Raw genomic sequence first — 13,021 nt, 5'->3', positions numbered from 1 at the left:
TGGCACCCCACTGAGCAGGTCCACCTGGGGTGTTCCAGCCAGGTGTCGCCCAAACACGCTGTGCTATGGACCCTCAGCCCACAGAGATGAGGCGCCCACCTTGAGCTGCCACGTGGCCTGTGGACATTAAGCGCCCCCTGTGGCTAGGCTGGCGCCTGACTTGGGTGGAGAAGCTGGGCCAGCTTGTAGGCCCCGCCCCTCTCTGCTCATTGGTTTCCTGGAATGGCAGTCTCTGGATCCCGGAGGCGATTGGCTGACGCTTTGTGCCGCCCACAGGCTGACAGCCTACGTGGTCAAGGTCTTCTCTCTGGCTTCCAACCTCATTGCCATTCAGGCCGATGTCATCTGCGGGGCGGTCAAATGGCTGATCCTTCACAGGCAGAATCCCGACGGGGTCTTCCGGGAAGATGCGCCCGTAATGTCCCAAGCAATGACTGTAAGAAGCATGGGTTTCGGGCAAGCTGGGGGAGGGACGACTGGAGTCACAGGATAGACAGGAGAAAGGCTACCCCTCAGCTGAGAGTGTCACTTTCCCAATGCAAAGACCAGAGACCTTCAGAGGCTAGTGCAACACCGAAGTCCCTCCCCCTTCACTCTGAAAATATAGAACCCTTCCCAGCTGTGGTTCTCCAAATGTGGTCCCCAGGCCAGTAGCTGCATAATCACCTTCAAACTTGTTAGAAAAGTATGATCTCAATATAGACTTGAGATGCAGGAATCAGAAACTTCAGGAGTAGGGCCTAGGAATCACAGTTGCTACAACACCCCCTCCCCATGCCATGAGGTGCTGATGCATTCATAAGGTGGAGAATCACTGCCTTAGCCTGACATTTCAGATTTCCAATCTCACACCATCCCCCTACCCCCATCACATGCCATCTGTACTGCAAGGAGCTTTGCTCTAGCCAGCCACAGGGCCTTTGCACATGCTGTTCTCACTGTCTGGCATGCCAACCCGGGTCATCCTACAGGGAAATCTTTCCTGATCTCCACAACTGAGTCACACTCCCACTGTCCATTCTCAATGCCACATCCACTTTTCCTCCTGCACAGCACTCATCAATTTGTAATGATATATCTACTGGTGAGCCAATTGGTTCATGTCTGTCTCCCCTACTAGATGGGGAGCACTGTGGGGGTTGGGGCCAGTGTCTAGTTCTTGCCCACCATCTTATCCACAGCACCAGCAACAATTGCTGAATCAATGAATACTGAAAAGTGTGGCCCACCTAGGGAGATACTGATGAGAGATTCAACCCTGCCTTGACCTGCTGACCCTACAAGAGGTTTGGTCAGCATGTGGGGACACAGTGGTCATACTATCCTTGTTTCTTGCTTCCCATTCTAGGGTGGCTACCAGGAGAATGAGGAGAAGGATGTGTCCCTCACAGCCTTTGTTCTCATTGCACTGGAAGAGGCTAAAGATATTTGCAAGCAAAGGGTCAATGTAAGTGTCTGCCACCCTCTCCGTCTCCCCTCCCTACCCACGGCACATCCACCTTGGAGGGTGGGTGTTGCATTAGGGTGATTCCCGGTCCTCCCAGTGCAATAGCAGCCACCACAGCAGCCATAATGCCCATAAAACCATAATAATTCCCAGCATTTTTTGAGCATTTAACTAAGATGCTCATCTAAGTGTTGCACATGCTAAGTCCTGTAATCCTTCTAAGAGTCCGAGACGTAGGCTACTCTTCTTATCCCCAGGTTACAGAGGAGAAAACTAAGACAGAAAGAGATCAAAGAATGGGTCCTTTCTGCCTGCTTTACCCTGTCCAGAGAGTGTCAGCCAATTTCAACAAAAGCCCCCTCAGCCTGCTTTCCCCATCACTGCTACATGATCAGTGCAGCATACCTTGCTGCTTCCCTGAAGAAAAGGCACAACCCAGACCCAAGAACACATCAAGGCTACTCTCTCAGTTCAGGAGATCTTTTAGGAAATTTTCCAAGGGGCCCATGCCCCCAAAAAGGAAATGATTACAAATATTGGCTCACGGCTGTCTCTTTTTCCTCTGGTTTTGGTTCTGAAGCAGAGAAGCTTAGAAAGATGGACTCCCCAGAGTCTCTGCAATTACTCCCTCTGCTTTGTCCTGGGGTTTGAGAGTGGTTTGTTTGACCTTAGCTTGCCAAGTTAGAGAGCCCAGGATTTTGCCTCAGGCAGCTGCCCCTCCCTTCATCGGACTCAAGATAGAGGGGACAGGGCTGTTGACTTGAGGGCCTCAGAGGGACCCAGGCCGTTCTGGGCCCAATAATTCCTCTCTCCCTGCCACCCAGCCTGCCCAACAGAACTTGGCTGCCTTCCTTGGGGAAATAGCCAGACCAAACCTAGAGCTTTCAGATTCCCATAGGGTAAATTCTGATTGGCCCACCCCGGGTCAGGTGGTCATACCTGGTCCAATCAGCTGAGGCCAGGAAGTAGGTCTTACTGAGCAAATATGGCTGCTTCCACTGTGGCCGAGTGAATGAAAGACCGAAGTTTCTGCAAAAGTTAAGAGTGGATGGAGAACAGGCAGCTGGGCAGGGAAGCTGGGCAGCTGGGAAAGGATTAGTTTCTGCTGCAAGGCACCAACATTTTCTTCTACAAAATGGCAACACTGTAGCAGGATTCTTGCAGAGAGAGTCGTGACATAGAGGCTTATTTTCCAGGAAGCAACTTTATTCGTGCCAGCAGGCTCAGTTGGGTTTATACCCTAAGAACTGAGCCCCTAACTCCAGGTGGCATAGTGTTTTACATATCTTTTACTCCTTTGTCTCCCATATATGGTAACACACAAACATGCAGTCTGATCAAGGGATCTCATGTTACAGGGTCATGAGGGATGTCAAGTACTCTTATAGCCAGGTTGCCTGAGGTTTTGTTTTTGTTTTCTTTTGTTTTTCCTTAGGGAGGGGCCCTACCACAACAGTATAACTGAGCATAGCATAGGCTATAGAAGCAGATTGCTGGGGTGCAGATCAGGAGTGTGCTGGAACTAGGGTGCCTGGGTGGCTTGGTCGGTTGAGCCTCTGATGTCAGCTCAGGTCATGATCTCCCTGTTAGGGAGTTCCAGCCTGGTATTGGGCTCTGAGCTGACATCTTGCACCTTGGAGCCTGGAGCCTGCTTCTATTCTGTCTCTGTCTATCTGCTGCTGTCCTCTCTCTCTCTCTCAAATACCAATAAACATTAAAAAAAAAAAAAGTGTGCTGGGATCAGTCTGTGAAAGCCAACCAGTAAACTTCCAGGGCTTTCACAAGCTAGTTGTTAAACACAATCATTCTTTTCAAGCAAATTATGTAAACTGACTTTAAACACTAAGCATTAAAAGCAAAGGTAAGAAACGCTCAAAACTCATCACTTCCTGATTGTTTCACTACTTTCCCTCATTATCTATGACAAATCTATCCATCTCGAGGTTATGTACCTATAAGGTGGAAATGCTATCTAATTCTGTGCTACTGCCCCCCTCCCCCGAACTCTGCATTCACTGACTCCACATAGTTTGAAATTGGCCACGGTAATATTTACACCAAGAAAGTTGGCGAACGCTGCACATCATGTCTTCCTCCTTCCATCATCTCTCTGGGTCTCAATCTTGTCATTCGTGCAGTAGAGATGATGATGAAAATAATGCCAACCCCATGGGATCCTGAAGTTCAGCGATTGCCTGTGTGACTGCCATATAGTAAGTGTTAGCTGTGAAGCTGATGATTAGAGAAGAGGTTTCCCAGTGGGGTGCTGAAGCTGGGTCATACTAGGTCATGAGTGTCTATCTGCGACACATATTCTCCCCTTTATGTTCAGGGCCATTACGTTGGTAGCTTGAAATTGCCCACAGTGGGAGCATTTACACCACAGTAATCGGCAGGCGATAAAACAGACCCCTGGCCCTCATACACACTCCGGAGAGCTGGTGCTTAAACTGTTACCAAAACACCACTGGGTATATAAACTATCCCAGGCACATCAGAGTTACTCAACAACGAGGCAGTTCACGGAGACTAAAATGTCTGGAAAACCCAAAAAAGAAAAAAAAAAAAAAAAGACAGATTCTAAACAAATATGTCCCAAGGACAGAATCCTTCCTCATACCCAAGAATTGGCATTTGTGTGATGCTTACCAGCTCTCTGTGGTTGCAATGTCCAACTTACCAGAGAACCAATCCTCTTTCTCACAGAGCCTGGAAAAGAACATCAATAAGGCAGGAGATTATATTGAATTCCACTATAGGAACCTGCGGAGACCATATTCTGTGGCCATTGCAGGCTACGCCCTGGCCCGATTAGGCAGGCTGAAGGAAGATCTCCTCGAAAAATTTCTGAGCGCAGCCCAAGGTGAGTTGCAGCCTGGTGAAGAACAGAGGCATGCATGGCCAGGGTTTGGGGGTGGTCATCTTGAGCTGGCATGTGGCTCTAAGCTATGCTACGATGGGCAGCTTCAGGTTGAGCTGGAGTGGATGGTGCTAAGCCCTGCTTGGTGAATGGCTCTGAGGTGTCAGAATCCTCACTGTAAGCTACACAAGAAGGTAGCATCATTCATTCAACAGCTATGTTTTGAGCACTTGCTATGACACAGGAACAAGGACGTGGGCTCTGACATCAGACAGACCCAAATTCAAATCTCCCTCTGCCACATTCTCACTGTGCGACTTTGTAAAAGTCACTGACCCTCCCTGGACCTCATCTGAAGAAGATACTTACATCATAGGTGGTTGACAAGATTGAAGGAGTAATGTAGGTAGAAGGTCTAGCATACAGTGAGAGCTCTATTCCGATGTTGTTGTCGTCATTATCTCAAGGGTAATTAGGATTAGATAAGATAATGCCATAGGGAATTTAGCACAGTGCCCAGCACACAGTGAGCACTTAATCATTGGCTCAGGTAATATACTGCATCAGGTTTGCACTCACTGATGTAACATATGTCAGGACATATACTGAGGTGGTTTAGCACAATGGAAGCTTGTTGTTGGTGGACAGCTCTCTTCCAGACAGTCATGTGGAGATCTGGGCCTCTATCTTTTCATGACTTTGCCACCAGGGATGCTTGGGATCCACTCCATCTAAGCAGAAAGGGAAATGGTCAGGTGGATCATTCAAGGGAGGTAGACCAGGCACGGAAGGGGCCCCTAACATTGCCAGTGTCCATGCCATCATCCAGAGTTCAGTCATGTGGCTGCACCTGCCTGCAAAGACATATGGGAAATGCATTGCAACTGTGTGCCCAGGAGGAGGGAGCAGTGTTTTTTTTTTAATGTTCATTTATTTTGAAAGAGAGGGCATGAGCAGGGGAGAGGCAGAGACAGTGGGAGACAGAGAGTACAAAGCTGGCTCTGTGCTGACAGCAGACATCCTGATGTGGGGCTTGAACTCCTGAACCGTGAGATCATGACCTGAACCAAAGTTGGAAGCTCCACTGACTGAGCCACCCAGGTGTCCCTGAGGAGGGAATGCTTTTTAATGATGATCTCTGCCACAAGTGCTTTTGTGGGCACTTGGGACATCGCAGTGAATACAGCACAGCCCTTGCCAACATGGTTCACACTCCAGTTGAGGAAACAAATGAGTAAATAGATTGCTATAGAGCATCACAGTGCTAGGACAGGACAGCACATGATGTTTTAAGAGACAGAGGGAGGGCCTCACAAACTCTTGGGGTGCCATTGAAGCTGAATTGTGCAGGATGGGATTAACCGGGAATACATAGAGGGTACAGAATATGAAAAGGCCCAGGAAGTAAGAATGACCATGGAAAGTTTAGGGAATCTCCTGTAGATCAGTGGGGCTGCAGTTGAGAATTGAAATGGAAGAGTGAAGGTTAATGAAAGAAGAGAGTGAGGCAGGAGCCAGCAGATTGAGGGCCTTGGATGTCAGTCAGGACACCTGAACACCAAGGAGTCTATTGTGAGTCTTTTTCTGAGTTTTCTTGAGCCATCTCAGGCTGGACTGTGCAGTGAGCATGGGGAACGGGATGGGGGGGGGGTGCATCTCTTTGCAGACAAGACAAGTTGGGAGGAGCCTGGCAAGCACCTCTACAACGTGGAGGCCACATCCTATGCCCTCTTGGCCCTGCTGCTGCTCAAAGACTTTGACTCTGTACGTCCCATCGCCAGCTGGCTCAATGAGCAGAGATACTACGAAGGTGGCTATGGCTCCACCCAGGCAAGTGACCCCATATCCCCCAGGCACCTGCATGCCTACCTCCTCTGGCTTCCCACTGGTCTCCCAGAGAACATGTTAACCAAGAGGGGCAGTCCTTCTGTCCCACAAGCCACAGTGGCTGTAATGGAATTGAGAGGTCAGGATTTTTTAGTTGTGAACCCAGTGGTGGATTCCAGACTACATTCTGGATGCCCAAGCTGTGTTCTGAGCCTCCTGATATCTAGACCATGTTCTCAGTTCCACCAGGCTCCCAGTGTTAGTTCATCTTACTGTGGGTTCTAGATCATGTTCTTGGACATCATCTAGGACATCATATAAGCCTCTCTGACCCAGGAGAGTGGGTTCTAGGACATGGTTTCAATAGCCTCAGGCTCCAGTTGACCCCTTTCTTCCTGGCAAGCTGCCAGTCTCTGTCCATTTGAAATCTAGAGCATATGATCAGTATCCCCAAGCTCCAAATTCATTCCTTTTTTTTTTTAATTTTTTTATTTTAACGTTTATTTACTTTTGAGACAGAGAGAGAGCATGGGCAGGGGAGGGGCAGAGAGAGAGGGAGACACAGAATCCGAAACAGACTCCAGGCTCTGAGCTGCCAGCACAGAGCCCGACGCGGGGCTCAAACCCAGGGACCACGAGATCATGACCTGAGCCGGAGTCGGACGCTTAACCGACTAAGCGACCCAGGCGCCCCTCCAACTTCATTCCTTTTACACAAATGGGTTCTAAACACATTCCCAGTGGCTCCAAACCTTTGTCCTAGACTCTGCCCTGGATGGGTTGTGCCATATTTTCAATGGTGCTAGAGTTTCAGTCTTATACCTACAATTTCTGGTGGATTCTAGACCTGTTCTCAGTGTGTCCAAGCTCTTGTCTAAGCCACTGTCCCTTGGAGAATCAAGAACAAGTCCTCAGTGTCTAACAACCCCTAATCTTATCCTCACCTTCTCTGGGGCAGGGGGTCCTAAGCTATAGTCCCAGTACCCCCTTCCCTCTGATCTGAGTCTCTTCCTTCCCCAGTGGGTTCTAACCACTTTCTCAGTCTCCTGGCTCACCTTCATTCTTTCTCATGGGCTCTAGGCCACCTTCATGGTGTTCCAGGCCTTGGCCCAATTCCAGAAGGATGTCCCTGACCACAAGGACCTGAACCTGGAAGTATCCATTGAACTGCCCAGCCGCAGCTCTGCCATCAGGCATACCATCCTCTGGGAATCTGCTAGCCTCCAGCGGTCAGCAGAGGTACAACTGCCTAGCCAAATGCTTGCCGTCCCCCTCCACAACAACCAGTGTTGGCCACAGGCAAGAAATAGGGCATATGACTGTAGCAACCAGGGGAAGGCTTGGTTCCCAACACCCTCTCTCTTCTTCCCTGCTCCCTGCAGACCAAGAAAAATGAGGATTTTGTAGTAACAGCTAAAGGGAAAGGACAAGGCACCTTGTCGGTAAGGAACAGGAACACACACCAGCTTGGCCCACCTTCTCTCAGCCCCTCTGGCCCCGAGGGACCCTCTTCTCAACTCAAGTGGGCTGACACTGCATTGCCCTGTGATCTCACCAGGTGGTGACAATGTACCATGCCAAGCTCAAAAGCAACCACACCTGCAAGAAGTTTGACCTCAAGATTAATGTACGACGAGCTCCTGAAGATGGTAAAAGAGTTAAGACCCTACCTGTTACCCTTCCCCCGCCCTCATTCTAATGTCTGCCTCCTTCCTGAGTTGGGACCCAGGGACACCCCCCTCCCATTCTTCTGTCTGTGTTTCTAGTCAAGAGGCCTCAGGAAGCCCTGGACACCATGATCCTTGACATCTGTACCAGGTAAGTGATGGGGCACTGGGGGTCATCTTGGCCATTCCTCTGTCTATAGCAAGACTTCTCCTTTCCATGACCTAATCCTTTCTAAGAGCGTATTGTGCATCTGGTATTGTCTGAAGTACCTGCCAGGAGGTGGGTACCCCAGGCAGTCCTCACTTTGCATTGGCAGTCCAACACGAGCGATGGCCCCATAACCTGAAATTATTCAAGCAGTGTCAACAAATCAGTGGGGGAATTTGCCATTGTTGCATGACCTTTAAAGCGTTTATCACAGCTTCAGAACTCTCAAAATGCCAGTTAGGAAGGTACAGAGAAATGGAAATTACAGTAACATGAGAATTTGTTTAGCATGCTGTAAACTACAACATTAGAACATGGAGATAACAAGCAATTCTTGTTCTCCTTTGTAAAACACTTACCAAAAGTGCTGTGGGTCTTCCTTCTGTTGTGTCACTTGTGATAAGGACTGAGCAGGCATCTTTCCTATGACATAGTGAATTGTCACGCTCCCTTCTAAGTTAGGTCAGCTTCCAACTCTAATCTTTTGAGCAGCCGATGTCACAAGACAGCCGGTCGGTCCCTCCAATGGCAGCAAGGGTGACATTCGCACAGTCTGCTGTTCCTTCTCTAACTCCATTTCTGTGCTTTCAAATTTTACCTCCAGTGTCTTCATTTCTCTGCTGCCTTTCATCTTGGCTGGCAGATCCCTCTGCCAGTTGACCAGTTTTGTGAAACGTCATGCGGCTTATCCCTGGGAGATAAGGAAGTACCACAACCACAGGCCTTGCTATCTGTGCATGAACTGCTCAGTGACCCATCACGGGCAGACTTTGAAAGGAATGACGTGATTGGTCACTGACCGTGATGCGTGTCTGTGATTTGCACAATGATTGGTGGACCCAAGATCCAGAGACAAGATTTGTACTCGTACTTTATGCAATTGACTACTGTACCCTGGTGCTGGGGACCTGGCGTTATTGAGCTAGACCATGGTAACATTTTCTCGTCTGCATTTTCTGGACGAATTGAGGCATGGAGAGGTCAAGCGACTCATCAAATGTCATATGGAGCTGGGATTTGAACCCGTGCAAAGGGGCTCCAGAGCCTGAGCTTTTAGTCACCTTGACCATGACACTGCCTTTCCTTCATTCCATTTGGGGAATGTTTCCCACAATCTAATATCCTTCTGTGCTGCTGTGTGGGAACCAGTAACCCCAGTCTCTGACCAGACCCCCTTGTACAGACACTGTGCCCCAGGGCTGACCCTACCCTGGGACCCAAGTGCCCTCTCCCTGCCCTATACAGGTACCTGGGAGAGCAGGATGCTACCATGTCGATCCTGGATATATCCATGATGACTGGCTTTTCTCCTGACACTGGTGACCTTGACCTGGTATGAAGGGCTTGGGCTTGGGGGCTGGGTCAGAGGGCGGAGGCTTCAGGAGGATATTCTTAAGTCTTACCCTTCCCCAGTTGAGCAACGGCGTTGACAGATACATCTCTATGTACGAGCTGAACAAGGCCTTCTCAAATAAGAACACCGTCACCATCTACCTGGACAAGGTAAGGCTTCCAATGGGGATCTGACCTCTACCAGGCAGGCCTCCTTCTGGGCCACACCAGGCCCAGTCTAGGAAGTGAGGGGTCTGTGCTGCTGGGTGGTGGAGGGAAGGGGCATAAAAAGAAGGTGGACAACCCAGGTCATCTCATCTTTTCTAAGCAGCTTACCTTCTGACCAGTCTCCTTCCAACCTCATTTTACACTTGCTTCCTCCAATTTCTCATCGTAGTCTTCAACAACTTTTGAAAGGAGCCACTTGGGTTTAAAAAATAAAGTGCTCAGTGCTGAAAAGCATTCCCCTTGCTCCGCACCCCCTGGGTTTTCTCTCTCCATGTTTGCTCGCCATCTGACTTTCTGTCACTGCCTTCCTCTCTAACATTGACTTGAGCTTCCTCCTCTCCCCTACTTACATCTTTCCGTTTCCCTATCTTCACATGCCCCCTGCTAACTTCCAAAATTCCCAAAGTCCCCTCACCCCATATTAGTCAGTATAAGTAACACTAGCTGCTGTAATAAGCCTCTCAAGAATATGAGGGTCCCAACACAAGAGTCTTGTGCCTCCCACTCAGGTAAAGTCCAGCCGGGAGGCTAAGGAAAGGGTTTTCTGCTCCACACAGTAAGTCAGGGATCCACTCACATTCCTTCTTGGGGCTCTGCAATCCCTAGGATCTTAGAGTCCTCTGCTGGACCCCTCCTCTCTGGAAGAAAAGAGGATTGTGCATGAGCTAGTGGTTGACGTTTTCTTGTACTGGAGTTTTTGTGCACTTAAATTTTTATAGGATTCCAACCTTACAGGGAAATTGCAGAGCAGTAAAACAGTTCCATATACTCTCTACCCAACTTCATTAAGTGCTAGCCTGTTCCTCCAAGTACACCTGTCTATGCATATCTATTTCTGTTTCTCTCTCTCTCCCTTTCTTTGTCTTTATTTTTTCAGCTTGAATGGGGTATCATTGACATATAAAATTGTGTAAGTTTAAGGTGCACAACATAATGATTTGATGTATGTGTATATTGGGAAATGATCACCACCATAAGTTTACTTAACACATTCATTACTTCACATAGTTTTAATGCATGTGTGTGTGTGTGTGTGTGTGTGTGATGAGAACTTTTAAGATCTAGCCTCTCAATAAGTTTTTCTTTTAAATTTTCTAATATTTATTTATTTTGAGAGAGACAGAGAGAGAACACAAGCAGGGAAGGGGCAAAGAGAAGTAAAGACAGAATCCCAAGAAGGTTCTGTGCTGTCAGAGCAGAGCCCAATGTGGGGCTCAAAGTCACAAACCCATGAGATCATGACCTGACCTGAGATAAAGAGTTGGATATTTAACCCACTATGCCCTCCTGGTGCCACCCCAACAACTACTTTTAAATATAGCATTCAGTACCATTAACCTTGGATGTTTTTATGGGCAGAGACAGCAGTCCAGTGGCCAGAACTCAATCACATGGCCACACTGAACTAGGAAAGGAAGCTGACAGGGATAATGTAGCTTCAAGCCTTGGCGAAGTGGAAAATGGCTGTGTTGAAGTGCTCATCAGTCTTTTGGTGGAGACTCCTGCTCACTCACTTTCTCCACCACTGTCTCAACCCCCAGGACCCTATGCTGGGCTCCGTTCTGTGTTGCCCCACTGACCAGCCTCCTCCTTCCCCCCAGATCTCACACGACCTGTCGCCCCACTGACCAGCCTCCTCTTTCCCCCCAGATCTCACATGACCAGGAGGACTGTCTGACCTTCAAAGTGCACCAGTACTTCAACGTGGGGCTTATCCAGCCCGGGTCGGTCAAGGTGTACTCCTATTACAACCTGGGTGAGCAGCCCACCTAGGGTCTGGGGGGCCTGGGCGGCCTGAGGGTCCAAGGGATCCGTGCGAGGCGGGGGCCTGAGGGTCCCAGGGTTGGGGACCTGGCCTCTCCAGGTCTGAGGGACTGGAGCTGGGACTCCAAGCCCCTGGGTCTCTGGGCCGGAGGCCCTAGCCCTCTGTCACCTCCCTGCTACTCTGCCCACAGATGAGAATTGCATCCGGTTCTACCACCCAGACAAAGAAGACGGGTTGCTGAGCAAGCTCTGTCACAAAGACATGTGCCGCTGTGCTGAGGGTGGGTGCAGAGAAGCCAGGAAGGGTGGACACACACCCCTGGATCCTCCTTCCATGGGGGTGGCCCAAGGGGGCTCTGAAAGCCCACACCCAGTGGACACCCACACGGACCCAGAGGTGGGGGGCCCTGGACAACGCATGTAATACAACCATGTCCCCCACTCATCCACCACACAGAGAACTGCTTCATGCACCCGATGGATGAAAAGATCACCCTGGACGACCGTCTGGACAAGGCCTGTGAACCAGGAGTAGACTACGGTGAGTGGGCACGTGCATGTGGGTGCCTGGGTGAGCGACACTGTGTGGCCATAGCTGTGTGTGTGACTGGCTGTGAGTGCCCCTGGCTGCATATGGCTATACGTCAGGCTGTGGTTGCAGCCCATGTGTGTGTGGGTGTAAATGTGTTATGAGGGGCCATGAGTGCATGGGGAGCCATGCTAATGAGTCGGCCGGGTGTGCGGCCAGTGTGAGAGCGGATATGCTTGTCTGTCCCTTGTGTGTGTGACATTGTAGTCGTGCCAAGCCATGGAGATAAGAGACAGTGCTTGTGGGGGACAGCGGATGGGAGGCTATGCATAGGACTCCACTGTGGTGACTGTAATTGTGCACATGGCCGTGTGTGGCTGTGTGACGTGGTGGTTGTAGGAACACATGTGGCAGGTGTGTTACTGGGGGGCAGGGACTGTTGCACGTGTGGCTGTGACCCTGCATGTGTCTGCTTGGGGATGCCATATGCCCAGGTGCGCCTGCAGCTGAGGGTCCCCGCAGCCCCCCTTGCCTGTGACCCCACCGTCCTTCCCCTCCTCCCCCATCAGTGTACAAGACCAGGCTTCTCAAGAAGGAGCTGTCAGAAGACTTTGATGATTACATAATGGTCATCCAGCAGATCATCAAATCAGGTCAGCCCTGCAGTCTGTGTTCTGTCTTTCCACTTTCTTCTTGCTGGTTCCCTGCCCTCCCCCACTCAGCGTCCCTGTCCGTCCCTTCCAGGCTCTGATGAGGTGCAGGTTGGACAGGAGCGCAGGTTCATCAGCCACATCAAGTGCAGAGAAGCCCTGAAGCTGCAGGAGGGGAAACACTACCTCATGTGGGGCGTGTCCACTGACCTGTGGGGAGAGAAACACAAGTGAGTGTCAGCCCTGTGCATGCCCCACCCCCCGCAGTGGGCCGCCCCTTCCCATGCTTTCCCTGCCCTGATCCTGACCTGCCGTCCTCCCCGCAGCATCAACTACATCATTGGGAAGGACACTTGGCTGGAACAGTGGCCAGAGGCTGACGAATGCCAGGATGAGGAGAATGAGAAGCTGTGTCAAGACCTGGCCAACTTCACTGAGAACATGGTTGTCTTTGGCTGTCCCAACTGACCCCTGCCCACAGTCCCCACAATAAAGCTTCCCTGTGAGTT

The 13,021-nt window shown here is 50.1% G+C and overlaps 1 protein-coding gene across 1 annotated transcript in view; it reads left to right on the top strand.

Moving 5' to 3' along the window:
* The window catches only part of LOC132675259 (complement C3-like), a 39,605-nt gene extending 26,584 nt beyond the window's left edge, over nt 1-13,021 (top strand). Inside the window, exons 26-41 of the mRNA XM_078443494.2 lie at nt 277-436; nt 1,349-1,447; nt 4,154-4,310; nt 5,974-6,137; nt 7,215-7,373; nt 7,517-7,576; nt 7,693-7,783; nt 7,901-7,952; nt 9,255-9,342; nt 9,423-9,512; nt 11,220-11,325; nt 11,525-11,614; nt 11,791-11,874; nt 12,432-12,515; nt 12,607-12,742; nt 12,839-13,021. Coding sequence (XP_078299620.2) covers nt 277-436; nt 1,349-1,447; nt 4,154-4,310; nt 5,974-6,137; nt 7,215-7,373; nt 7,517-7,576; nt 7,693-7,783; nt 7,901-7,952; nt 9,255-9,342; nt 9,423-9,512; nt 11,220-11,325; nt 11,525-11,614; nt 11,791-11,874; nt 12,432-12,515; nt 12,607-12,742; nt 12,839-12,980 — 1,762 coding nt within the window. The 3' untranslated portion in view covers nt 12,981-13,021. The remainder of the gene's footprint in view (nt 1-276; nt 437-1,348; nt 1,448-4,153; nt 4,311-5,973; nt 6,138-7,214; nt 7,374-7,516; nt 7,577-7,692; nt 7,784-7,900; nt 7,953-9,254; nt 9,343-9,422; nt 9,513-11,219; nt 11,326-11,524; nt 11,615-11,790; nt 11,875-12,431; nt 12,516-12,606; nt 12,743-12,838) is intronic.

This window comes from Panthera onca, chromosome A2, assembly GCF_046562875.1.
Source record: "Panthera onca isolate mPanOnc1 chromosome A2, mPanOnc1 haplotype 2, whole genome shotgun sequence".
Classification (NCBI taxonomy): domain Eukaryota; kingdom Metazoa; phylum Chordata; class Mammalia; order Carnivora; family Felidae; genus Panthera; species Panthera onca.
Note: the sequence above shows the minus strand (reverse complement) of the source record. Positions and strands in the feature narration are given on the sequence as shown.